General features: G+C 46.6%; 13 protein-coding genes across 13 annotated transcripts; 6 read left to right on the top strand and 7 right to left on the bottom strand.

Moving 5' to 3' along the window:
* Window positions 1-271: 271 nt before the first annotated feature.
* Window positions 272-2,787, bottom strand: V1508DRAFT_188649 (uncharacterized protein). Its single transcript, XM_066936158.1, has 2 exons — window positions 2,570-2,787; window positions 272-2,516 (listed from the first exon to the last, which is right to left on the bottom strand). The coding sequence occupies exons 1-2, from the start codon at window positions 2,642-2,644 to the stop codon at window positions 438-440; spliced, it is 2,154 nt and encodes a 717-aa protein (XP_066798375.1). The 5' UTR covers window positions 2,645-2,787; the 3' UTR covers window positions 272-437.
* Window positions 2,788-3,118: 331 nt separating this feature from the next.
* V1508DRAFT_364610 (uncharacterized protein) lies at window positions 3,119-4,784 on the top strand. Its single transcript, XM_066937306.1, has 2 exons — window positions 3,119-3,542; window positions 3,592-4,784. The coding sequence occupies exons 1-2, from the start codon at window positions 3,516-3,518 to the stop codon at window positions 4,558-4,560; spliced, it is 996 nt and encodes a 331-aa protein (XP_066798374.1). The 5' UTR covers window positions 3,119-3,515; the 3' UTR covers window positions 4,561-4,784.
* Window positions 4,785-6,335, top strand: V1508DRAFT_409848 (uncharacterized protein). The gene is made up of 3 exons (XM_066939221.1): window positions 4,785-5,222; window positions 5,279-5,362; window positions 5,410-6,335. The coding sequence occupies exons 1-3, from the start codon at window positions 5,193-5,195 to the stop codon at window positions 6,262-6,264; spliced, it is 969 nt and encodes a 322-aa protein (XP_066798373.1). The 5' UTR covers window positions 4,785-5,192; the 3' UTR covers window positions 6,265-6,335.
* On the bottom strand, window positions 6,319-8,523 carry V1508DRAFT_459481 (uncharacterized protein). The gene is made up of 2 exons (XM_066942746.1): window positions 7,978-8,523; window positions 6,319-7,920 (listed from the first exon to the last, which is right to left on the bottom strand). The coding sequence occupies exons 1-2, from the start codon at window positions 8,151-8,153 to the stop codon at window positions 6,648-6,650; spliced, it is 1,449 nt and encodes a 482-aa protein (XP_066798372.1). The 5' UTR covers window positions 8,154-8,523; the 3' UTR covers window positions 6,319-6,647.
* Window positions 8,524-8,666: 143 nt separating this feature from the next.
* On the top strand, window positions 8,667-10,217 carry V1508DRAFT_409845 (cyclophilin-like domain-containing protein). Its single transcript, XM_066939220.1, has 5 exons — window positions 8,667-9,056; window positions 9,122-9,134; window positions 9,191-9,333; window positions 9,390-9,498; window positions 9,549-10,217. Exons 1-5 carry the CDS (start codon window positions 8,937-8,939, stop codon window positions 9,770-9,772), a joined length of 609 nt encoding a protein of 202 aa, XP_066798371.1. The 5' UTR covers window positions 8,667-8,936; the 3' UTR covers window positions 9,773-10,217.
* A 93-nt stretch (window positions 10,218-10,310) lies between these two features.
* Window positions 10,311-11,689, top strand: V1508DRAFT_409842 (uncharacterized protein). Its single transcript, XM_066939219.1, has one exon. The coding sequence runs from the start codon at window positions 10,498-10,500 to the stop codon at window positions 11,605-11,607; it is 1,110 nt and encodes a 369-aa protein (XP_066798370.1). The 5' UTR covers window positions 10,311-10,497; the 3' UTR covers window positions 11,608-11,689.
* An 810-nt stretch (window positions 11,690-12,499) lies between these two features.
* On the bottom strand, window positions 12,500-13,342 carry V1508DRAFT_409840 (uncharacterized protein). The gene has a single exon (XM_066939218.1). It carries the CDS (start codon window positions 12,927-12,929, stop codon window positions 12,546-12,548), a length of 384 nt encoding a protein of 127 aa, XP_066798369.1. The 5' UTR covers window positions 12,930-13,342; the 3' UTR covers window positions 12,500-12,545.
* V1508DRAFT_188558 (uncharacterized protein) lies at window positions 13,085-14,028 on the bottom strand. Its single transcript, XM_066936157.1, has 2 exons — window positions 13,764-14,028; window positions 13,085-13,639 (listed from the first exon to the last, which is right to left on the bottom strand). Exon 2 carries the CDS (start codon window positions 13,597-13,599, stop codon window positions 13,240-13,242), a length of 360 nt encoding a protein of 119 aa, XP_066798368.1. The 5' UTR covers window positions 13,600-13,639; window positions 13,764-14,028; the 3' UTR covers window positions 13,085-13,239.
* V1508DRAFT_409837 (Sen15 protein-domain-containing protein) lies at window positions 13,842-14,840 on the top strand. The gene has a single exon (XM_066939217.1). The coding sequence runs from the start codon at window positions 14,118-14,120 to the stop codon at window positions 14,655-14,657; it is 540 nt and encodes a 179-aa protein (XP_066798367.1). The 5' UTR covers window positions 13,842-14,117; the 3' UTR covers window positions 14,658-14,840.
* A 191-nt stretch (window positions 14,841-15,031) lies between these two features.
* V1508DRAFT_348718 (Sec34-like family-domain-containing protein) lies at window positions 15,032-16,424 on the bottom strand (the record flags this gene model as incomplete). The annotated part of the gene is made up of 5 exons (XM_066936732.1): window positions 15,032-15,206; window positions 15,257-15,348; window positions 15,402-15,776; window positions 15,825-16,161; window positions 16,225-16,424. The coding sequence occupies 5 exons, from the start codon at window positions 16,422-16,424 to the stop codon at window positions 15,032-15,034; spliced, it is 1,179 nt and encodes a 392-aa protein (XP_066798366.1).
* Window positions 16,425-16,947: 523 nt separating this feature from the next.
* Window positions 16,948-19,314, top strand: V1508DRAFT_364589 (Gaa1-like protein). The gene is made up of 3 exons (XM_066937305.1): window positions 16,948-17,399; window positions 17,457-18,465; window positions 18,524-19,314. Exons 1-3 carry the CDS (start codon window positions 17,122-17,124, stop codon window positions 19,154-19,156), a joined length of 1,920 nt encoding a protein of 639 aa, XP_066798365.1. The 5' UTR covers window positions 16,948-17,121; the 3' UTR covers window positions 19,157-19,314.
* Window positions 19,315-19,425: 111 nt separating this feature from the next.
* V1508DRAFT_188248 (uncharacterized protein) lies at window positions 19,426-21,942 on the bottom strand. The gene is made up of 4 exons (XM_066936156.1): window positions 21,666-21,942; window positions 21,456-21,568; window positions 21,317-21,391; window positions 19,426-21,263 (listed from the first exon to the last, which is right to left on the bottom strand). Exons 1-4 carry the CDS (start codon window positions 21,811-21,813, stop codon window positions 19,452-19,454), a joined length of 2,148 nt encoding a protein of 715 aa, XP_066798364.1. The 5' UTR covers window positions 21,814-21,942; the 3' UTR covers window positions 19,426-19,451.
* A 192-nt stretch (window positions 21,943-22,134) lies between these two features.
* On the bottom strand, window positions 22,135-23,651 carry V1508DRAFT_402037 (WD40-repeat-containing domain protein; the record flags this gene model as incomplete). Its single annotated transcript, XM_066938455.1, has 4 exons — window positions 22,135-22,973; window positions 23,025-23,334; window positions 23,395-23,560; window positions 23,611-23,651. 4 exons carry the CDS (start codon window positions 23,649-23,651, stop codon window positions 22,135-22,137), a joined length of 1,356 nt encoding a protein of 451 aa, XP_066798363.1.
* Between the last annotated feature and the right edge of the window lie 297 nt (window positions 23,652-23,948).

The raw sequence follows: 23,948 nt of genomic DNA, 5'->3' as shown, positions 1-23,948 counted from the left end.
TTTGCATGCCGCATTCGAAACGCAAACTCCAGCAAGCTTAATCTTGATGAAACCTGCGTCGTACTGGCTACGAAAGGTGTGGGTAGGTCGTACTGGATATATCATGGCGATAACGCGACATGCACGCGTCGATTTCTGTATGTTTTGATTCGATTCCGCAATTAGTCAGGGGCCGGGCCTGCACATGCATATGTGCGCATATACTAACTCTACCTCACAACTTCACTTCGCTTTGTTCCGTGGTGCTGCTTAAACATATACTTCGCATTCTAACATCTATATCACAGTCACAAAGCTAATCAATCATAAAAAACATGAGTCACGGAGTCCTTACATCACTCACCAGCACAACAAAACAGAACACGAGCGGAACAAACTAATGTCCCACCACCCACTGTCCATCTACAGACCACGATTTACAACTAATAAAGAAGCTTTCATGCCCTCATCCCCCGCAGAACATTGTCCCGAGCCCTTGCCACTCTCACGCTCTCAGCTTCGTCATTACAACTACTCGCCGCAATCCCACCCCGTACTCGTTTTAAATAATCTAATTTTTCGGAACAATTTGCGCAGCCCGTCGGATTCGCATGGTCGCATGTTCCATGAAATATGTCGTGGGTATTCAAATCAGACATTAGTAACCGACGGATCGAAGGCGGGAACGAGACTAAAATGTCGGATATTGTTTCACTTGTGTCCGGGACCGAGCAAAATGATGATGTCAGAACGGACTTGACCCGGGATAATGTGCGCGAACCGAATAGTGATGTTGTGACGTGGTGAGGGTCTTGAGATTCGAGATCTTGCACGGGCGCGATGTATGGAGCTCGGTACTCTGTGGGAATAGCAACATGAGAATACTCGGTCACAGGTGTGGTAATATCAGTCTTGCTCTCGATCTCAGCAGCAGCAACAGAACTAGACACAGACACATTTGAACGGCAGCCGCGGGGGCCCGGAACTGGTAAACACCACTCCTCATCATTCACGAACAGAATATCAGCAAACAGCTCCTTCTCACCACCAACAATCGTATCATCAGACGCTTCAATAGGGGTCGTAGCAGTCGTAGATACCGGCGACGATGTGCCGGACCTCATCATTGGCGTTGTCGAAGGATCAGTCGAATGCTCACTTTGTGTCGAATCATTTTCGGATTCGCTCCCCGCGCTATTGAAGAGGATGTCCGTAAACGAGACGTCGGAGACGAAGAGATCGTCAGTATCCGCAGGCGTGCCCTCTGCCTCCGCCTCAGCAGTAATAGCAGTTGTGGACTCGTGCGATGAGACTGGTTCGTACGGCTGGGATAATATGTCCCCAAACGAAATATCGGCATCAATCCAGTCCAAACAACCCTCGTTATCATTCTCAGTACTTTCCACGCATGCGTATGTGACGACAGGCGGCTCGTCATGAGTGGATGTACAGTGTTCCGAGTCCACAACATGCTCCTGGTCACTCTCGAAAGTCGTGTCAGTGACGTCGTGCATTGACTCGCCAGTACAGACCGGCAATTTGATATCTCTATCGACAGTGTCTTTGGCCAATAGAGATACTAGCTCATTCGTGGGTCCCGCGTTCGGCTCGGGGGATGTGTCGGCGAGAGCCCGAATAGTTTCGTGCTCCGTCGGATTTTCAATCGGGCTGGGCATATCTGCCTCAGCATCAGACACACCATCAATTTGGTTTTCAGGAGCACAGTACTCCTCGACGGCAAAAGATCCGGTCGTACCCGCGAGTGGTGCCGTGCTTGTTGTGCTAGCATGGTAACGGCGGTTTGCACTGTCAACTTCGGGCAACTCGAATAATACCAATAAAGTCATATCGCCCACTTCATAAACTTCGTCTGCATCCGCTATAGATGCTTTCATATTTTTGTCAATAATATTCCCATTAATATGATCCAAGAACATTGCAGGAATATCGTCGGCGACTACTCCGCATTCCGGCATTCTCTTCTCCTGTTCTGCTTCAAGTTCGGCTATGCACGCAGTCAAGAATCGAACGGAAATCATACTCCGATCGTCATCATCAACCTCACTCGTCATACCGTTCAAATCTCCTGCAGACTCGTAGTCATCCTCATCCTTCGCGTGTGCGTCGAACTCCTTAGTTGCAGTAGGAATCGATAATCCGCCGGTTTCAACTCCCCCCTCCAAAGTATCAATGGCAGCGATACTTTCAGTATCAGGAATTTTCTTCTTCCCGTGGATTAAGAGAGAAAGGAAGTTACGCCTATTCTTCTGTGTTGGGCTGTCCACCTTTGCAGACTGTGCGGCGTTGGTTGCCATCCTGACGTGCTTGCGGAACCAGCGCTTGGGTGTAAACTTAGACGGCCTTTTTTTCTTCTCGTTCTCGACCATTGTCAAAACTTGAACTGGAAGAATTTGATCTTCATTGTCATTTTTGTGCTCATCCGTAAATGACGTGCAGATTGATGCCTGAGCATCGATCGTCATTCGCTGTATGGCTATAGGTGCCTGAACGACGATCGTCGAGTCCGAAGTGCGATTCTAGAATGACCCTCTTTTAGCTACCATGTCTTAGAACTATTTCAGGTACTTACGACATATTCACCAACTGTTGGCGCGAATACGCAGAGAGTGATCGTCTCGATAACGTGGCCCTGTACACCGGTCATTAGCTTTCTCTCAAAACATGGCAAACATATGGAAAGACACCGCAGAGACCAGGAAATCGTTAAGTGAGGTTTTGGTGTTTGTGAACCGGGACATGATGGCAGTATTGCAGGACGGTAGTTGAAAGCTGGATCTAAACACCAGATGTGTGGAGAGATATAGTAATGAAGGAAGTTGACAAGCCAAGTGCTTTAAATCATGGCTGGCTGCGATACAAATTTCGCCGGTCGGATTTTAAACAAATTCGGAGGGGGCCGGAGCATCGCGGCCTACTGCGGCGCAGCGCTAGTTAAATCAGCTGCAGATCAAAATGGGCATGACAATAGGCATACTGATGCTCAATAGCATACGTGATTTCTGCAGTTGTTGATTTACTGGTATATATTATGAATACTATCTTCGATGCGGCCATGAACTCGTCCTGTCGACACTTCTGTTCGTCTGCTTAATTATAGTTTCATTTGGTAGCGGCGATCGGACCAAGTAAAATTAAACTAAGGGTCCGCTCCACAACCTAATCTGCAAATAGGTTCAGTCTAACAATCCGATGATCATAATGGGAACTAACTGGAGCATTTACACACGTTCAGAGCCCACAGGCTAGGAATAAGATTTATCTGTCGACTGCAAAAAGCATATGTAGAGTTCACTGAGCCGAGAGACCGATATCTCTTCGCTTCGGCCGTGCGGCTTGGCATCAGCGTTCCGAGTTGAAGATCCTCATCACTCTTTTGAAAACTTTCACATTCACACTAATCCTGCACTCTGACAAAGCATTGCTGCTGGCCGCTAAGAAATCATCCCAACCATATCAGACAATCAGTGGTGCACTGTTCTATATATTCCTGCTGGCGCCCGCTGCCAACCATCAGGATGGAGATCGCAGTTTTCTCAACCAAGGTGGGCACAATGAGATCTGTGTTGGCAATCTATGACTAATATCACACAGAAATATGACACACTATATCTCCAGCCCGCGCTCGAGGCCAACGGCCACCAACCTCAGTTCCTCCAAACTCGCCTCGATAACGAAACGATCGTATTGGCTGAAGGATACACCGCGATCTGCATCTTCGTCAACGACTCCTTAACCGCCCATGGCATCGAGTATCTCGCCAAGAAGGGTCTCAAGTACGTTCTCTTGCGATGCGCAGGTTACAACAATGTCGATCTGGATGCGGCAGACAAGTGCGGCGTCAAAGTCGCGCGTGTGCCGGCGTATTCGCCCTATTCCGTCGCCGAATTTGCCGTCGGCCTGATGCTCATGCTTAACCGTAACCTGCATAAGGCGTATACTCGAGTCCGTGCCGGCAATTTCTCACTTGAAGGTTTGACAGGATTTGATATGCGCAACCGGCGAATTGGGATCGTTGGCACCGGCAAGATTGGTTTATTGACCGGCAAGATCTGCCGCGGATTCGGCTCGGAGGTCGTCTGCTATGATCCCTACCCCAATATCGACGGAGCAAAGGAATACGGCATGCGCTACGTTTCTCTCGACGAGCTGCTGACGACATGTGATATCATCTCGCTGCATTGTCCATTACTCTCATCAACGCACCACATGATCAACAGCGAGACACTGGGCAAGATGAAAGACGGTGTTATGATAATCAATACGTCTCGTGGGGGCCTCATCGACACCGTGGCGCTAATTAAAGCTCTCAAAAGCGGTAAAGTCGGACAAGTTGGCATGGACGTCTACGAACACGAGGGTAATATGTATTTTGAAGACTCGTCTGATTCCATCATGCTCGACGACGTCTTCTCGAGATTGCTGACATTTCATAACGTTTGTATTACTGGACACCAGGCGTTCCTTACGCGCGAGGCGCTGGAGAATATTGCGCAGGAGACGGCGAGTAATTTTGAGGACTTTCTTAAAGGCATTGAGCCGAAGGGAATTGTCAAGAGATGATTATCGCGCCGTTGTGAGTTGTAATGAATACGGCCGGCACTCAGTGGATTGGTAATACATTACGTGTCACTATTCTGCATTGCCATTATAGTTATAATTTCGAAATGTGTAAGGAGTTTTCCGTAGGCACGCACGTCGATGACTATTGCGGAATTCAGTCCAAGTTTATGCAATAGTAGTACTGCCTTTGTATCCAATTTTGATATTATAATTTTAAGTCAGGTTATATCCTCAGTCATCGTGCCATAGTTGCGGATCACGATTGCAATAAATGAACTAAAGCATGGACGACGAACGGCGTAGTGATCCCTTTGAACGTGATGTCTGTCATCATCCAGATGGCGGCGGCCGCAACCCCTGATTCGCAAGATGGTGCCTTACAAGCTATCTGTATCACAACTGCTCTCTACACTGCCACAGTTTCATGCGCTCTAGAAGTACGCTTTCAGTTTAATTGCATAGGAGAATTAGACTTGTAATTTGATATTTGATTCTTGTGGTTGTATTACTGTACCTTATGCAATTACGCTGCGGAGAATATGGGCTGGAGTGAGTGACCGGGAGATAAAGTGTTTTCGGTATTGACAACAGCCGCATATATTGCCACTAGTGTTAGTCTTGATCATTAGCAAATGATGAGGCTATCGTCCTTTCCGGTAGTGGTATGGCAATTCAAGTGTGGGTTAAAGATCCAGATCGGAGGCTGACAGTGTGACAGACGACCGCGGCATCGTTTTTACTTTGCCTTATCATAATACTTAGCAGTCCATCTAATGGATCCGGTGGACTGTGGTTATATTCAGTACGTTACTACTCTGCACTACTGTAAAGATTACCTAATAGGCGCAGATATCGACAGACGCACTCGGCTCCGCCCTACCTCGACTAACACCACAATCCCCCTCCAGAGTCGGCCTGCCAGATTCCTACGCAGTCGGAATATGGACCTACTGCTCCGTCGCAACAGACCACATTCAATGTCCGCACAGACCATACCTGCCACCGCTCTTCTTTTTCGACCTCCCTCTCGCCCTCCTCCGCGACCTTCTCGCCTCGTCAACCGCAAACACAGACATCCAAAACAACATTTTCTTTCCGCCGGGGATCTACCCCGTCGAATCCCCACGAACATGGTTCGCTGTCACAATCCCACAGTTGCTGTCGTATGGTACATCGCTCGCATACCTCATCGCGGTCGTCGCCTGCGCAACCGCATTCGCGATGCTACTTCGACGGGACAGCAGGAGTAAAAAGCATACGCTACGCCGGGCATCTTCCATCTGCGCTGCATCACTTCTTCTAGGCGCAGTCGTTGCAACTGTACTAGTGTGCACACTCGTCCTCAAATTAAACCAGGAAATAACATTAGGATACCATGTGGCGCAGGGCAATACGCGTGCTGTGCTCGCCCTCTGGGTCGCGGCCATGTGCGGAATATTATCCAACAGAGCCGTTCTCTCATACACTCGCGCACGTTACTCTTTCCGTCCACCAGGGAAATGGGCATTCGAGCAACCACACGGGCCGGCAAAACTGCGGACGTCCACATCGAGTTCATCGGGATGCTTGTTTAGTGCGTTTACGGTGACCTCGCGGTCGACGAATAATTCGCCGCCAGGGACGCCAGAGTCGGTTGAGAGTAGCCGGAGTCTACTGTATATGGATATGACCGGTGGGCATCAGATGCATGGGGAATTGGTGTAATTTTATTGTAACTGTTAAATGATAATATAGTATTACAAATACTGTTACTGACCGGTTGCTTCGTATCGTGGGACTAGTAAAACTCAATCATAACAATGTTCGTATATATTCATCAAAACGTTACATGACATGGCAAATCCATACAAAGAACACCGTAGACAAAGTGAGCAGACAAACATCAGTACACCGGCCAAACATTACATAATACCATACAATACCATACAAGACATTGAAACAAATATACAAAAATCCTACAACCCGTAGCAAATACATGTTCGGAAAGTGCATGCACAAAACGCAAGTACCCAAGTCTCGAAATGTGCAATAAAAAGTCCAAAAGTACATAACCAAACTAAACTAAACATATTCAATCAATTCATATTCTAGATGACCACCCCATGAATACCGAGATTAACGTTCATGCCGTAGGTCCGTTCTCGACTCTCCCGATATTCAGCTTCCTGTCGCTGTCCTTCTGCGTCTTGTCGCTCTACGTCGACTGGCTCATTGGGAGACGTTTCCATCTCGACTTGTCCCGGTTGGCCCGGTGCGACTGTTTGCTCCTCCGGGGCAGCTCGTTCCCCATGGCGACGCGACCTGGGCAGTCGCGCGCGGACGAATCGCGACGCCCACGTATTTCCCACATTTTCGTTTCGTTCGCCCATGTTTGGAGACGTTGCCGGTGGAGGTAACTCGTCAGTTACATTGTGACGCACGACAGGGAATCCCGTCAGCCCATGCGTCCGGAAGAATGACGCGTACTGGTCAGGTAGCACTCCACGGGAATGGCCATCTTGATGCTGAGCAGACTGGGGAAGCGGGATTTGCTTCGGGACGTAGTAATCTGCCTTACACAGCGGACAGCACGCGCGACGAGTAGTAAGCCATGGGTCAATACAGGCTGCGTGGAATGCGTGACCGCATGTGAGACCGCGAACGTCATCGTCGTCTTCGAGCTGTTCTAGACAGATTGCACAGGAGTCGCCTGATGTGTCAGCGAGGTCGGGATGTAGATTAGGGTGCGTGCGGACGGCGTCCTCTTCGTCGTCCTCTTCGCCTTGCGGCTTCAACGTTTCTGCCGTCGTGGCAGAATTCGTCCTCTGGAGATCAGAAGTACGAGCGGTGGTGGCCGAATTTGTCCTCAGGAGATCAGACGTACCTGCCATTGTCGCAGAATCCGTCCTCCGCAGATCAGACATTCCAGGTGACGGAGTTTCAGGGTGCGGAATTTCTTGTTCGGCGGTTGTCTGCTCATTATGATCATTATGATCAGCACCCTCGGAAGTCGACGCCGTAATATCAACCGCTTCCAAATGACCAACCGCCTCTTTCAACGCAGCACCGAGCTCAAAATCAATCTCTCTCACACTGGGCTCACGACTGGGTATCTGCGCTGCAACGCCTCCTTCGGTGGATAAGCCAGCACTTTCCCGCTCGCACCGCCAAACCTTATACTTCTTGACCGGGAACCGCTCGTCCATCTCGGCATTCGTCATCAGCTTCTTCTCACGACGCCGACGAATAGGCGGTCGTAAAAGACCCATGTCGTATCCGGTTTCTTCGTAGCCGTCATATGGAATTTCGCCGTTGGCCGCTAGTGCTCGGGCCCTGAGACGACGATTCCGTCGGAAACAGTACTTGACTCCGACAATGATCCTGATCTCAGTTAGCTCTGAAGCACATTCCAGAGACTCAGAATGGATATATGCTTACCATAAATTCGTGAAAACAATGCCGAATCCTAAAGCGACGAAGAATAACAGCGGTGAAGTAGCGGGAGAAATCGTCGATCCACCGCTTGAAGAGCTGCTCGAACTCGCAGGCGGCGACACTACCGCAGAAGACGTCGGGGTTACCGTCAATGACGGTGCAGTTGATGTTGCGGACATCTTTCACGCCCTGTAGAACTATATGACAGCAGACCAGTCGGAAGGTATTTATGCGCGCCAGATACGATGAGACGACTTGATCTCTGAGCAGCGAGCTAACGTACGCAGGATAAATATGCCGCAGTTACTATTTGGGCGTGTCGTTCGTATTCGTGATGACTGCGAACATCAGTTAGAGAAGGTGCTGAATGTGTGTAAAGATGCAGAACTCAAGATCACCGCGCAAGGTACAAATTACCTGGAGCCCCAGCTGATAGCCGTGTGATTGTCGTGACATCAGTGAAGCCAAGTAGCGACGTAAGTTTCAGGCAGAATATCTATGAGTGCACCGAGATAGCACGTGCCATCATGACGGCGCAAGACAGAAGTGGTGGCAGATATCCCCGATCGGCAGAAAATACGAAACTAGTCAGCCGATATTTCCCCGCGACTCAGCCTCCTTGTTACCCGGCCTAATGGCTCAGCCCACGCGTATTCGCGATATATATTTTAAAACTATACTATTTCGCGCATCAAAAAATATACATAGAATATTGTGTCGCTTATTGTGCAAAGTATCGCATCGTTGCTATTTACGTACACCAGGGCTACTTGGCTATTCCCTGGCCAGTTTACTATCGTAGTCTGTGCGTTCGGCACCAAGAGAGTCTAGCCGCACCTGCTTTCCAAAGGCAATTTTTGTTTATAAAGTTCAAATCGTCGTCAGTATAGAATATATCGACCTATCGGGAACCACTTTTACAGATCACGTTCATTGTTGCAGTCGTTCAATCAATATTCTATATGTCTGGGCAAACCACATTCTCCGCCGCACCGGCGATCACTAATCGACAGTACTCGTCGCAAGAAGGCACTCCCGGTCCAATCTCCTATGATTTCTCAAATCCGATTGTCTTTTTTGATGTAAGCTAATTCCATCTCTGCTTTGGCAATGGGATTAAATGTTAAGCTTCGGTGATATTATCTAGGTCAATCTAGGTTGTAAGAATCGGAAGTTGATATAATCTGAGAGCACTTGTAATCTGACACACCATCAGCGCAGCCTATGGGTCGGATCAAAGTACAGTTATTTAAAGACAGACTCCCTAGGACAGCAGAAAATTTTCGACAATTTTGCACAGGCGAGTACAAGATCAACGGTGTCCCACAAGGTTACAAAGGTTGCAAGTTCCATCGAATTGTATGTTTCGTCTACCCTTCTTGTGGTAGAAAGTGCAATTGACGTGTAGTGAGTAGATAAAAGATTTCATGATTCAGGGAGGCGATTTCCTGCGGCACAACGGTACCGGATCCGCGTCAATATATGGAACAACTACATTTGCCGATGAAAGTTTCGAGTTTCCTCGTAAGCCCATTCCCCATTTTTGTGGTAACCCTCGATATTAACTAATTTAGACGAGCCGTTTTCAGTTTCAATGGCAAACTCGGGTCCCAACACAAACGGATGCCAATTTTTCATTTGCTGTACATCGCTGCCACATCTAGACAGAAAACATGTCGTCTTTGGAAGAGTAGTCGAAGGATTCGATGTCGTCAGAAAAATTGAATATTCGCCGACAGATGATAATGACAAGCCGTATCCTTTTGATGTTACCATCGTTGAGTGCGGTGAGATGTAGAAGAGTCAAAGGTTAGAGGCTGACCAGCACCTTATTGTTGTATATAAGCCGTCGCATAATGTCCACGAATAACATCTTCGGAACTATCTCTGCAGTCGCTAAACTCACGCTCACTTCATACAGTTGTGCGAAGGCGATTAGTTCTCTTCGGGTTAGGGTCTGAGATATCTCACCAATATTTATATTTCGGGCGACCTATTGGAATGTGGACATTTTAAACTAAGATAAGTCATCGTACTCGAAGGTAATTATACAAACTTCACGGCTGTATTTCAACTGGTGCAAACACAGCATTTCAAATACTGTAAGCTTAAAATGCTGTAACTCTTACATTAAATGCTTGGCTGAAGCAATTAATGTACAACCCTTTATTTGATACTTAAGTTTCTGGATTCTGGTTTTAATGTTACATACATGTGGCTATGTTATCTTGACACCCACAGACAAGGGCGCGTTGTTCGCCAAAAATGTTAGCGTTCTTGAAATTAAGCTGCGGCTCACAAGCGTTTTCTTCGGAGGGCCATGTTCCGATCGACATTAATATCCTCGATTCACCAACAGCAATCATACTTCACAAAAAAATATACTACTGATCCACAAGTGTTTTCGCAAAGCGCAGAGAAATTTGGATAGATTTGAACTTCGGGATCTATATTTCGATTTCGTGATTGGTGGCGTGTACTCGCAAGTTAATAATAGTTCAGAATCGGCCATCACATATCATCATGACAAATCCAGAACTGCGTCCACCTGCTGGTACACCCATCGCGGCAGTATTGCCAGAATCCAGTGAAGAATCCACGACCGTGTTAAACACGCAGATTCCTCATATTGTACGCCCATCCTCTCCAGCCTCATCCGACGGTGAATCCGACAGGGAGGTCATCGAGCCAGACGAGGATCTCCTGAACGGCCTCCCGCACGAGGTGGAAGACATCGATCTCGTACAGCTCCGAATCCAGTCTATACCGGCACTAAATCTCTCCCGATTTACGAAACTTCAAAATTTATGTTTACGCGAGAACCTGGTTCGAGAGATTGACGGACTGGATGAGGTTGGAGCACACCTCCATGAGCTCGATTTATATGATAATCGGATTTCGGTTATTGAGAATTTAGGACCGGAAGAAGGCGAGGGCGCGTGGGTGAATCTAGAGAACCTGGACCTGAGTTTTAACAAAATTAGACGAATTAGGCATGTTTCGCATCTCAAAAATTTGCGCAATTTGTACTTCGTCCAGAACAAGATAACGAAAATCGAGAATCTTGATGGGCTAGAAGATTTGACGAATCTTGAGCTTGGCGGGAATCGATTACGTCAACTGGAAAATTTGGATAGCTTAACTAGTCTGACACAGTTATGGGTCGGTAAGAATAAGATCACGCGATTACAAAATCTAGGTGCTTTGAAGAATTTGAAGATTCTGTCCATACAAGCGAATAGGATCGTCAAACTAGAAAATTTGGATGAGCTTGAAGCACTCGAGGAGTTGTATATTTCACATAATGGAATAGAGACGATTGAAGGACTGGAAAATAACAAATATTTGAAGATATTGGATATCACGAGCAACAGGGTCACACACTTAGAGAATTTGAAACATCTTTATAATTTGGAAGAACTATGGGCATCGAATAATAAGTTGGAATCCTTTGAAGAGATGGAGGAACAGCTAAAGGGGATTTCTACTCTTGAAACGGTCTACTTTGAGGGAAATCCACTGCAAGTCAAGGATCCTCTGTCTTATAGAAACAAAGTGAGATTGCATCTAGGAACTGGTCTGAGGCAGATAGACGCTACTTATATAACGGAATCCCAGGCAGGAATTCGGTAATTATGTTAATGGTCTATGTATGGTGTATTTAACTGTTTCAGCTCGTGTGTTTCCTCGTAAATAAGCAAGCATATTTTGTCGGAAACTGGCTAGGGTCGTGCAACTCGGGGGAACCGAAGGAGACGAGCCTCATTGCGCGCCACATCCTTTACTACTATTATAGTAAAGGCGTGGCGGCTCTTGCAGTGTTTGCTGCACTGGAGCATCACTTGGATGCTCCTCGTCGTATAGATTTCTCTCTACTGCCTGGTTCGCGTTACTGTAACGAACCAGAATATTTCTCGCCCCACTGACATCGCGATCGCATTCAAACTGACATCATTTCGCATGCGTACTTTACTACCCCCGACGTCGTTAAGACTGCCACATCTTCCGCATGTCTTACTAGTGTAGGCCGCAGAGACTAAGACTACTTTGCAAGATTGATATTCTCGTAGATTTGTTGAGAAGTCGTTGTTGGAATTTGTAATGAGAACAAGATGCCATCGCTCGTGCTGTCTTGGACCTGATCCGCCGGCGTCCACCTCTGCGTGTCATCATCTGTTAGACCGGAAAGCTCGCTAGGATGATAAAATTGAATGTCGCGCACAAAATACTTGACGATCCGGCAGTGCAAATCGACGACCAGATTTTGAATCCGACAACGCACCTCCACCTTCTTTGCACGGCTGATATTCTTGGCCGAAGATGAGCTATGAAACTCGTCCAGCCAGTGACAAAGCCTATATATGTGGCCAATGTCATTTGGCCCGAGTTCAACTACGTCGCCGTCTGGGTATACGCAGTGACGAATGTTGGCACGCCTGGGTCCAGAGATATCAATCGACCTGAAGACGGCCCTTCACGAACCTGCAAAATCATTGGTACACAAAGGTAGTAATTGCCTGTGGTCCTTTGGTACACAAGTCTGCTGTCGTGCGACCTCCTTAGGGAGCGGTTCAGCGCTGTTCATTTTGCGAAAAAAGGCATATTTCCTCTTCCATGAGACCGTGCTTATGATGTATTACGATGGTCTCCTGGTGAAACTTTATCCGAGAGCGGTGCTTAATCTTGAATAGCTTATTGTCCCTTTTGTATCGTGCATGTGCGGAATCATATGCTTTGAGAAGGTCATCGATGGCGGCGTCCCTAATGTCATATGGGATGTCCGAAACCCAGGGCTTGCCCATCTTATCGATTGCCTCCTTATTAGGAATGCCGCTCTTAAGTCTTTCTCCGTTCTTGCAATTTCCTTCTTTTTTACGGCATCCAAACATTGGTTGTACGTCCACCGTGCGGTGCCGAGCCACTTGCGAGTGTTTTTTATTACTTTGTGCTCGCATATACTCTAAAACGACTGGATTTACCCGCTGTTCTTTGTGTACTTGTTCATTGTCTGTCTTTGTTTTTTTTTACTGGTTTTTCTTGCTAGTCGTACATCGCACTCTCCACTGCACTCAATAGCAATAAGGACTCAGTGAATTACTGGTCGCGGGCAGACTTTCTCACACAGGTGGAGTTCGCCACTCCATTCGCGTTCGATGAGATCAAGAGAAGGCCACAGATTGAACTGTTTCCGGTTGGTTTACTGCGAAAATGCGACTGAAATGAATGTGAACTGCACAAACACCATTGCATGCTCTAGATATACCACTACTTGTTAACATACTCTCCTACCCCATCTTCTTTCCTTCTCCAAGCATATTCCTTTTCAACTTTCGCAACCCGCACCTCATACCGCTCATAAAAGATCTCTCGTCCCCTCTGTTGCGCATGCCGATGCGTCGCTATCTTGCGGAAGTTCGTAACATCGTCCTCTGTCCGCCAATAGCTGATAGTGGCACCCTGTCCGCCAGCGTCTCGCACAGAGTCCGCACCTAAAAATCCTGTTTGTCCTTGCGCAAGCTCATATATCTCATTCGAAGTCTCGGCATACTCTTCTGTATGCTCAGGAAGTAGCGATATGAATATCACAGCGTAATAGGGTGGCACAAATAGCAGCGTCGATGTCATTTCGCAATGAACTGGCTATAACTGGAAGAACAAAGTAGACCTAAAAAGATTCTCAGCCACGGAGTACACACTGGAGGAATCGACACAGATCGCTTAAGGGAAACCGGGATAGTAATAGTCATTGCGTGGCTGTGACATAGGCTAACCCGATACGAATGGGCTACCTTTTGCCCGACCAATGACAACGAATATATCATAAAAAATTCGATCCGCGTGGCATCGCGATAGATAGTACAGCCTGCCAGGAACTTACGTACCACTACAAAGTCAAGCTCAGCAATTCAAGTACTAATCCATCGGATCATGGTATAGACTCTCCGCTATGTCGAGTTGATTCGCCAGACCTAACCCCATGTCCTTAAGATCTAAGTGCAATTTGCCTGGACCTTTAAAGCCTTAACGACCAATTTACTTACTGTCTACAACATTGCACATTCTAACATTAAACCGTCGTGAATTAACGCAATAGTCTTGGATACAGCAAGGTATACCAATTAGTGTCACACTGATACCAGCAAATGGAGCCACGATGTACAGTGACGCCAGACGCAGCGACACTGAGGTCCACCGCCTTGGCATCGTCAGCTTCCTCAAAATCACGACCGACTTTCGGTAGCGACGTCCTAAGGGACAGAGCATATAATGCAGCTAATCCTCGAAATAATCTTACAAACTCCGATATAGCTTATCGTGTGAAGCAGAATCTCGATCTTCATCACTTATGGACGGATTTGTCGATTCATAGAGTTAATGTTGTCTCCCCTGAATCATTTCCATTGCTGGATGATGGCCAAATTGTATTAGTGGTCGGACGACCACCGGATAAACTATATTCAACCGATTCATACGACGAAGACGGTTCTCCTAAAGATGAATGGGTCCTACCTGTACGAACAGAAGCAAAGTGGAGCTTGAAGCGATGGGTTGGCGTGTTTGAAAGTGTTGCTGCATATCAAGGACTAGTCCCGGACAGAATATTAATGGCAATGTATACGGAAGATTCTACAGTTGTATATTACTTCGTCCACTGGGGTTTAATAAGGCCACGGAAAAATTAGTTGTGATATATTTGGGGTTACGATTGTGGGATCTTGTGACTTTCGCTTGGGTTAATGTATAACAGGTTTGTTTGGATCTCGCAAATCCTGCTCCGTGGATATGAAAAAGTATAGTATACAATAACCCGTTTCGAGCTCTTCGTGTAAATCGTCGCCAATGCCAAATGCCGATCGATCCCGCACAAATATCTACCAACCTAGAATACGGAATCATTTCCTCCATTTTTCTCCACATTAACGTTCGCTCGGCATCACGAGTATGCCTGCATCCTAAATACAAGTTTGACTTGCGCATCCTGCAACGTTGGCTGGAATAGCCTCCCAAAGTCCAACTGGGGCCGCTCGAAGTATCCCTCCTCCACTAAATGCATATATTAGTATGAAATGCACGTTGCACCGGAGAACTCGAACTCACTTTCTTCTACATCTTGAGACGAGAGACCTTGAAGTAGCGAGCACAATTCGTACAGAACTTCGGCCTTCTTCTCGTGAATGATGCGATTTCTTAGAACATCATGTAATGCCTCGCACAATCCGTCCAATAAGTCGCTAAAATTTCATTAGCAACCTTGGTCGACAGTAAATTAATGGGTACGTACTACAGCAATTCCTCTCCATCGGTAAATATCGCGTAAAAGAGGTCATACTCATCGATGCAGACAGTACGCATATATGCAATGCCTTGTCGAGTCTGTCACAATCGATTAGACAAATTCACATGAACCTGCATCACAGCAAACCCACCAATTGCAGTAAATCCGCAATAGAATTTCTCATATCATTAACACGCTTAGCCACGATTGGAATAATAAGCTTCTTTCTGGCATATATATAAGCTTTATAACAATCGCCGAGCAAACTAACATATTCCTCATGGCCGTCGCATCGATTTTGAATCTCACTAGTGAGGCTTTGTAATAATGGTGCATCGACTCTGAATTTAGTATAGAACAACGCGGACTGTGTGGAATCATTGAGGGCCTTAGCAGCTATTCGCGACTGCACGTCATTAGTGACTTCCCGTATGCTGTTGACAAAGTAAACACGTATTAATGTGAGTGCTCTAGTCATGCATTGACGGAAACGCATCTGATATAAATCCACAGAGTTAAAGTTTGGCTAATAATGTTAGATGTGCTCCATTCTAGAATCAGTCGTTCAACATACATGAGTCTCTACGTAATCTATGCATTGATCTAGCGAATCTAGCATACGTCTAAATCCCTCCTCTTTCACAAAATCCGTACCAGGAGCATTCAGTCGCCGTGTTATCTCCTCTAGCATATTAAATGGCTTCAGATGTTTCTCAAGGTCATTAGCTAGCGTCTCTAGACGCAGCTGTTCGGTAGAGAGTGCATCGCATGCTTCTTGGAATGTCGACGTCTGCTTCTTGATGGAGTCAAAGCCTGATGCAAGTACATCAAACACCCCGAGTGTCTTATTGGCTTGATCAATCAATATTTCGCAGGATTCCAGGTGAGATTGTGCAGTATCGCGGAATTGTCTAGCAATCCAAATATTGTCAGCCCTTGAATACTGAGACCCACTCCCATGTTTGTTGACTTACACAAATACTCTATCATTCGCTTCTTGTAATTCTTTCTCTAATGACTCGTAAAGTTCCGTAAATTCAAGGTCATTGCCAGCTGGATTCAGAAGTATCTGCTCTTCTTTCAAAGTAAATGGATAGGTTATTGACCGGTGTCCAGCACTGTCCTTTATCGCATCACTTGACCGAGTATTTCTCAACCTTTTCAATCCCGACATTGAATTACTCCGCCGTATCGGCAATGAATATTGTGGAATCTCATGGACTTGTTTTCGACCATTTGTAACTTCTTCTGCAACGTTCCGTAGAGTATGATTAACGACTACAGCATGCCGTGATTCCGGACTCTAGAACCAGACAATGTAATCAGTAATCTCGTCTCCTGTAAAATGTCACCAATTTCATACTTGCTGCACATGCTCCAGTGCCACACCTTGTAATATAGATTTCCGCCGCCGTCTATGCTTCTGTTGCGGCTGTGGAGCATACTGCGAAGGACTGACATGATATGCCCAATCGTCGTACATTGTGCACTTCTCTTAGGTCAATTGCAAGGTAACCTATTCCTGCAATAAATTAAGTTCAAATATAGCCTGGTTTAGTAGTGATAGATGCAATTGTCCAGCCAGCTATGTTCAATATGCATTGGAGACTGATCTGTAGTCGTGGGCGTCGGAAGTCCAGAGGTTGCGGCTTCAACGGGTGGCTAGTATTAGCAATGTTCCTTTTCACTCCGGTCTGCACGGCATCATCTTGGCGACGTACCACGCGCTTTTAAATCAGCGTAGAAAGACTGCTCGATCCAGCCGTTTTGTGTATTATGCAGAATACCATCTTCCACGAGATTATTTCGAAGTATAGCCCTGCAAGGGTTGAACTGCTATACCTCATTCCCGGCCCTGCTGTTAAGGTGTAATGGCAATCTTACAGAACATTCGCCGCCAATTGTTCGGCAAGAAGGGCACAAGAGAGTCCTTAGTATCGCTCCTTCCTAGGCTCTCATTTTTTCTTGTATTGGCAGGTCTGGCATGGTTGTTTGTACTGCCAATGCAGGATCAGTCGCGACGAACATATATTTCCGAGAATGCACTACTGCCCGGCCAGGCACATACTTATTTCCATGGATCAGAAGAACATATTGTAAGAGCGTTTAAGGAAGAAGTACGTTTGCTTAGAGACGCACCGGACGAAAAGTGAGTGAATCCGTTTTGTGCGTGTTCTTGGATCCGTCGTTTTGATAATCTTTCTAGGCGCGCCAGGAGAATACGACAATGGCTCAGCGACATCGGGTATAAGAGCGCAACACACAATTGGACTCTATCACACTACGACGACATTAAAGCGGGCGTGAATGTTTATGGGGTACTACATGCACCAAGAGGAGATACAACTGAATCTATGATCCTCTGCGCTCCATGGCTGAATAGAGACGGGGAGCTGAATGAAAGCGGTGTCGCGATTGCTATCGCTTTGGCGCGATACTTCACAAGATGGTCGATATGGTCCAAAGATATTATCTTGCTGATACCGTCTGACACAAGTTTTGGATTGAGTAAATGGGTTGAAGACTATCACTACACATCGATGCCTGTTTCGAGTGGGTCAATCCAAGGAGGAATCGTCCTTGACTTCCCTGGAGAAGGAGGAAGATTTGAAAAATTGGAAATATTTTACTCGGGATTGAATGGGCAGCTTCCGAATCTGGATTTGATCAATACTGTGGTGGTGATTTGCGGCCATATGGGAGTGAAGGTCATCGTCCATGATATAGATGCGTCAGACGATGAGTATGAAAATCGGGCAATAACTCTCGTTACTGGTATTGCACATCAAGCTTTGTCAGGACTCTATCGACCGGGAGCTGGCAGCGAGGCTTTCAGTGGATGGCGCATTGATGCAGTGACTCTTGCTGCGAAAACTTCGAAGAATGGATACGGACCGTACGATCAGATGCTCTATGGGCGTCTAGTCGAGGCGTCTATGCGCTCTATCAACAATCTTTTGGAGCATTTTCATCAGTCCTTTTTCTTCTATTTGTTACTCTCACCCCATCGGTTCGTCAGTATAGCCACATATCTGCCGACAGCAATGCTTATCGGCGCAAGCTTTACAATTAAAGGAATATATTATTGGATGATTTCTAGCAGCACGAAGACAAGCAAAATGTTTGATGAGGCAATTAGTGCCTTTTGGCTATTTATCACAATAGTGTCGTGCTCCATTGGATTGTTCTCATTGTCGGCTTGGATTCCATCATCGGTAAGTACACTTCGGTAAATTTGGTACCAATACGAAGTAACATAACGTCAATTTCTAGCTGCTTGCAAGCGAAATGCTCGTAGTTTCCACAGTCACACCTATTTTACCGATTACTTTTCGGTTACTTATTTCAGCAAAGCCTGCGTCGTATATCAACAAATTACAGTCATATGTATTAATATTCGTCGGTTTGTTCCTTACTACCTTAAGTACTCTCAATTTCTCTCTCTCGCTAATGCTGGGACTAATATTTGCACCATTGGCTCATATTTTGTCGCCCAGCCTAACTACACAGCCGCAAACATTAATAGAGTGCATAGAACGGTTCTTTATGAAATTAATATCATGGATTGTGGTTGTAGCGACCTGTCCATGGTTAGATATATATTTATATTATTTAATTGTAGTCAAAGAGTCGGAGATTCCTCGCCAGTTTAGTCTACGGACTCTTCGCATCTTCATAACCAACACGTCTCAAAATGAATTTTGTGAGTTTTTGAGCAGGATGATGTGGAGCTGGAGAGCGTTGGGCGTCTGGAGTTTTGTTCCAGTTTTATTTGTAGTTTGGTTACCACTCTGGTTGGTGTCATGCGTTGTCTTGAGCGTACGTTCACTGCAGGTTTCGACCAATCTACTCAAAAACGAGAAGGACCATAATGATGGTGGCACGCAGCCAGACACAGGAGGATAAGCTTGTACAGTGAATTTTGTATGGCAAAATGCAGAAATATGGAGTTTCTCTTAAAGTGCATTTGTTAGTACTCGTACTGCGTAGAGACTTAATGAACGAGCGTGGACGTTGTATAATTGTGACGTGGAAAACTTTCAAAAGAAAACATTGCACAAAATACATTGTACACCGACATATTAGTGTGCAACTACCAGAAGTAATTAATCGAACTGTCTCACAATCGTCAATCACCAAACAATTGTGAGTCACACTAAAAAAGTCGCCTGTATGTCTAAAAGTTAGCACGCTGCCATGCTTACTGCAAGGAGACGTAATTCGCAGGGAATAGCTTCCGCTCGCCGCTATATACACCACTCCACCAATCCTCGTCGGGAAACTGAATATCCTCGATAATCGCACCTTCAGGGAAACTCAACTCGTTATCTTCCTGCGCTTCATACTCGTAAGAGGCGACCGCACTAGGACCTTTTGGAACCGCTATCGCTACAGGAGTTGGCGTCGCTGCGGACATAGGTGCGGCAGGTTCTTGATCTGGCTCAGGAGCACTATCAGCTTCACCGTCCTTAAGCTCAACGTAATTCGATGGAAATAATCCATGCTCGCCGACACTATTTGTGCCCGCCCACCATCCGTCGTCGATCATTTCAATGTCATATATTGTTTCTCCTTCGATTAGATTAATTTCATTTTCTTCATCTTTCTGATACTCGTACATCACAACTGCGCTCTTGCTGGATCCGACTGCAGGCTCAAGCTCATAGTCACGTTCAGGAACAACTTGGCGCGATGGTGCAGGAGCGCCTATGGTACCAGCAGCAGCTTGACCCTTCTGGAAACTATCAGGCTCTTGTTCTGATGCATGAATCATCGTGAATGGCAATGCATTTGGCTTAGAAGACATATTAAGCGCCGGTGGAGGCGGCGCGGGCGGTTCCTCGACCTCTGGTTCTTCCTCTGGTTCTTCCTCTGGTTCTTCCTCAGGTTCTGGCTCCGGTTCTGGCTCTGGTTCTGGCTCGGGCTCGGGCGATGGTTCCTTGGGGGGGAATGGTCGTGGAGGAAGACCACCAGGGCGGGTAATAGTCGAATACGACGAGACGGGATTGGCCAGTCGAATAGGAGAACTAGAGCGAGCCTTAACTGACTTCTTATCTTGCTCGTTCTCTTCCTTGTCATTGGCGATAGATGACTTCGCAAATCGATCTCTCATTGATGAGACTCCCGAAAGCGTCTCTACCTCATCGTCGAATTTAGAAGCTGGCTTTGGAACAGAAATTGACGATCCAAAAGTCGAAGACGAAGAGCTGGTGCCACCAGCGGCCTTGGCTTTACGCTCCGCCCATAACTGCGCAGGAGTCTTGCCGCCTTCGTTAGCATAATTTTTGCTGAGACCTCCCACGACTTTGGCCTGTGATCCAAGTTGATCCTTTGGCAGAGGAGGAGCAGTGCCGAAAGACTTAGCACCGCCAAATCTACTGGCCAGAGCAGGCTTATCAACCTTGGGCTTGGGTAACTCTGAAATACGCTCAGCAGGCCCGGATGCAAAGGCTCTTGCACGATCATTGAAACCAAGCGAGGTCTCCCCTTCAAACTCAGGCGTCTTCGTGGGAGCCGGTTTTATGTATTCTTCGTTCTGCTTGGCTTGAGCTCGGATAGCGGCAATGTCCACCTTGCCAATTGGCTGATAAGCACCCTTAACGACTTCGGGCCTCTCAGCCTCTAGCTCCTTCTTCGATGCACTAGCCCGAATGGCAGCAATATCGACTTTTCCAACTGGCTGATAGGCACCCTTGACAGACTCGGTGTACGTTCTCTGAGAAGCCGCGCTCTTACGGATCTCGTCCACATCGACCTTCACGGGCTTGTAAGCCGACGGCACCTTAGTGACTTCGGAACCAAGCGCTGCAGGGGCATTAACCCAGTCGCTTTCATCAGCATGAGAGGTGGAATGCGTTTCCGTGTACTTGGGACGAACTGGCGGAGGCATTGAGAACCGGGCCGCAAGACTCGCGACGGAGTACTTCGAGCCGGAAGCATCCGCGACCTTTCTTAGTATCTCGTCCGGCGCAACGTCATACTCGGAGCGTGCGGTAATCTGGACGTGGTAACCCTGCAAGCATAATTATTAGTATTATCCATTATAGCTGTCATTGTCATACTCACGCGAAACAAATGGGCAACGGAGTTAAAATGTGAATTGAAGTAGCCCTTGGCACGTTCAGGGACACCCTCTCCGCACTAGATGACAATATCGAGTTAGACACAATGATCCGATTGACAAGATTTCTTTTGGGATGTTTACCCATCCGATTAAGACGAATTTCTGCAATTGAGTGTTGAGGTCTGTTACTCTGGCGAAAGCGTACTGGATCCTGCCATCAGAGAATTCATCTTGGAATTCATCGAGATCACCCGCTAGAACACGGGCAATTAGTATCGATATTTATACAACATCCGTGTTGCTCTATTCATATCATGACTTCCCCTTAAGGATATAACAGAAGTGGCTTACCGCCAGTAGCCTGGAGCTTAAGGGTGTTGTTATTGACGCCAGCGCCATACGAAAACAGCGCCCAAGAGATCTTGGGGTCGCCGTCAACAATTGAGTCGTAGGCCGACTGAATTTCTCGGGCGTTAGAGGAGAGATCAATTGATGTCATATCTGCCGGACTTCTAAACTCGAATTATGAGAGGCGGTGGCTTGAGGGTGTGAAGTGTCGACCTCCCCCTACGCATCAGTCAGTATACGCCATGCCGCGCGGTCCTGCGTTCATATCATCACTGTAAGGCGCGTGCCTTGGGTCACTGTCGCGGACGGCCGGGCAACAAAAAGTACTAGAAAATAAAATAAATTTAGAACATTATAACTACAAACCAAATTCGGCAAGACTCCATACATAAACTATAATAATCATCATATGTTTTACAAATTTCGGTCCCGTAATCCGTTGATGCATGTATTAATACCAAATCTCAATGTTTCATGCCATCCATATCTTAACATCCAGATGCACTGACGCCGTCGCCATAACACATCGAATATTTCGCCCATGAGAAATACTACTGGGACCACTGGCTGGCCCATTTCCATTTCCCTTCGTTCCGTTAGTTTTATTCGGTTCTTTCGCAATAATTGACGGTGCCCACTTCAATGCAGACACGAAATGATCATGAGCATTTTCTATCGTCCTTACACATCGTCCGCCTTGTGTAAAATCCCAACAACGGATAGTCTTGTCGTCACCGGCTGAGATCAAAAATTTTCCGCCAGGATGGAATGCAATAGATCGTACCCAGTTATCATGGCCCTCTAGAGTCACTGCTAAATTTCCGCGGAAATCCCAGATCTTTATGGTTCTATCTCTAGCGCCAGTCGCAAAGTATTCAAATCCAGATGATGTGGGTGGTACCCGCTTCGATTCAATAAGAGCCGCTATGTAAGTATAACTAGCCGGTGGCGCAACAGCACAACATTCGATAACGTGATCGTGCGCAGCAACTGTTAGTCGGCTATCACCAGTTGACACTTCATTTATCCTCGCTATATGATCTGCCCCTACAGACAATAGCAGTTCCCCATCTAGAGTTGGAACAACGGCTTTAATCCAGTCTGAATGTCCGACTACAGTTCGTAGGCAATATCCAGTTTTGACGGCCCATATCCGCAATGTCTTGTCTCGCGAGGCAGACACTATTCTTTCGCCGTCAGGAAGGAATTTAACGCAAGATACTGTGTGATCATGGCCTTTTAAGGTCCGAATATTTTTGTATTCGTCATTTGCATCCCATAGCTTTATAGTCAAGTCAGACGAGCACGATGCTGTATGCAAAGTTAGTACGATGTAGTTTGACAGTAGTTTGATACTCTTACCCAACAGCTCTTCTCCGGGACGGCCGCCAAAATCCAAGTCCAGGACACTTTTTGTGTGACCCTTAACAGTCCTCTCCAGCTCTCCTAGTTCCCAATCCCATACTTTAATCATGGTGTCCTCAGACCCGGATGCTAGAACAGAGAACACGGGGTGAAAAGCTATCGAGTTGATTGCTTGCCGATGTCCCAGTAGTGTATACTTACTTGTCCGTGGTAACCAAGTTGCGGGATCAGCCACTTTTCTTGATGACGATGGCAGAGTGTCTAATTCTGTTTGTAGAGAAGCGACTTGCGATTCTAGGTCCATGATCTGTAGGGATGTCTAAGATTAGTGGGAGCGCGACACAATGAGTCGTCCGGTGAAACATGCCTTCTTTTGCAATCGAACAACGCTCGTCCATTTCTTCTCTAGCAGTCCATCGTAATTGATTACGTCGTCATCAAGTCCGCCGTTCTGAATTCCCAGTTCATTTCTCAGAGCCTCATGTGATGCTTGCAAACCGGACGCCGCCAAGTATTGCAAAATTGAGGCATTTCTATCGAATGTAAGATACGTTGACTCCTGACCTATCCAAATTATTCTCACAGTTCATCACGTTGACGATTACTTAAGAAAGACGACGTCATCTGTGGAAATCAGGATGAAGGTCACTTCAATCCACGAGCCGATGAAGAAGCGCTTTGACTCCTATGGCAACGGCAATGTTCTATTATTCCAAATTGAGAGCAATATCAGGCTTCATTAGCACCGCATCCGTAACAATTATATCCCAGTGAGTTTATTTACACAGCTGGTTATTTATGATTCATGATCCGCCCACGCGGTCGCAGTCAAGATACCTTGGTTATTAGTTTCCTCTCTATAGTTTGCTACCGACAGGCATGCAGGCCGCACTAGCCTAAAACAGGCTTAGCAGCACGTGA

The sequence above is a fragment of the Lipomyces doorenjongii genome, assembly GCF_038497915.1.
Source record: "Lipomyces doorenjongii strain NRRL Y-27504 unplaced genomic scaffold V1508scaffold_4, whole genome shotgun sequence".
NCBI lineage: Eukaryota > Fungi > Ascomycota > Lipomycetes > Lipomycetales > Lipomycetaceae > Lipomyces > Lipomyces doorenjongii.
The sequence above is the reverse complement of the archived record's forward strand: the minus strand, read 5'-3'. Positions and strand labels throughout refer to the sequence as shown.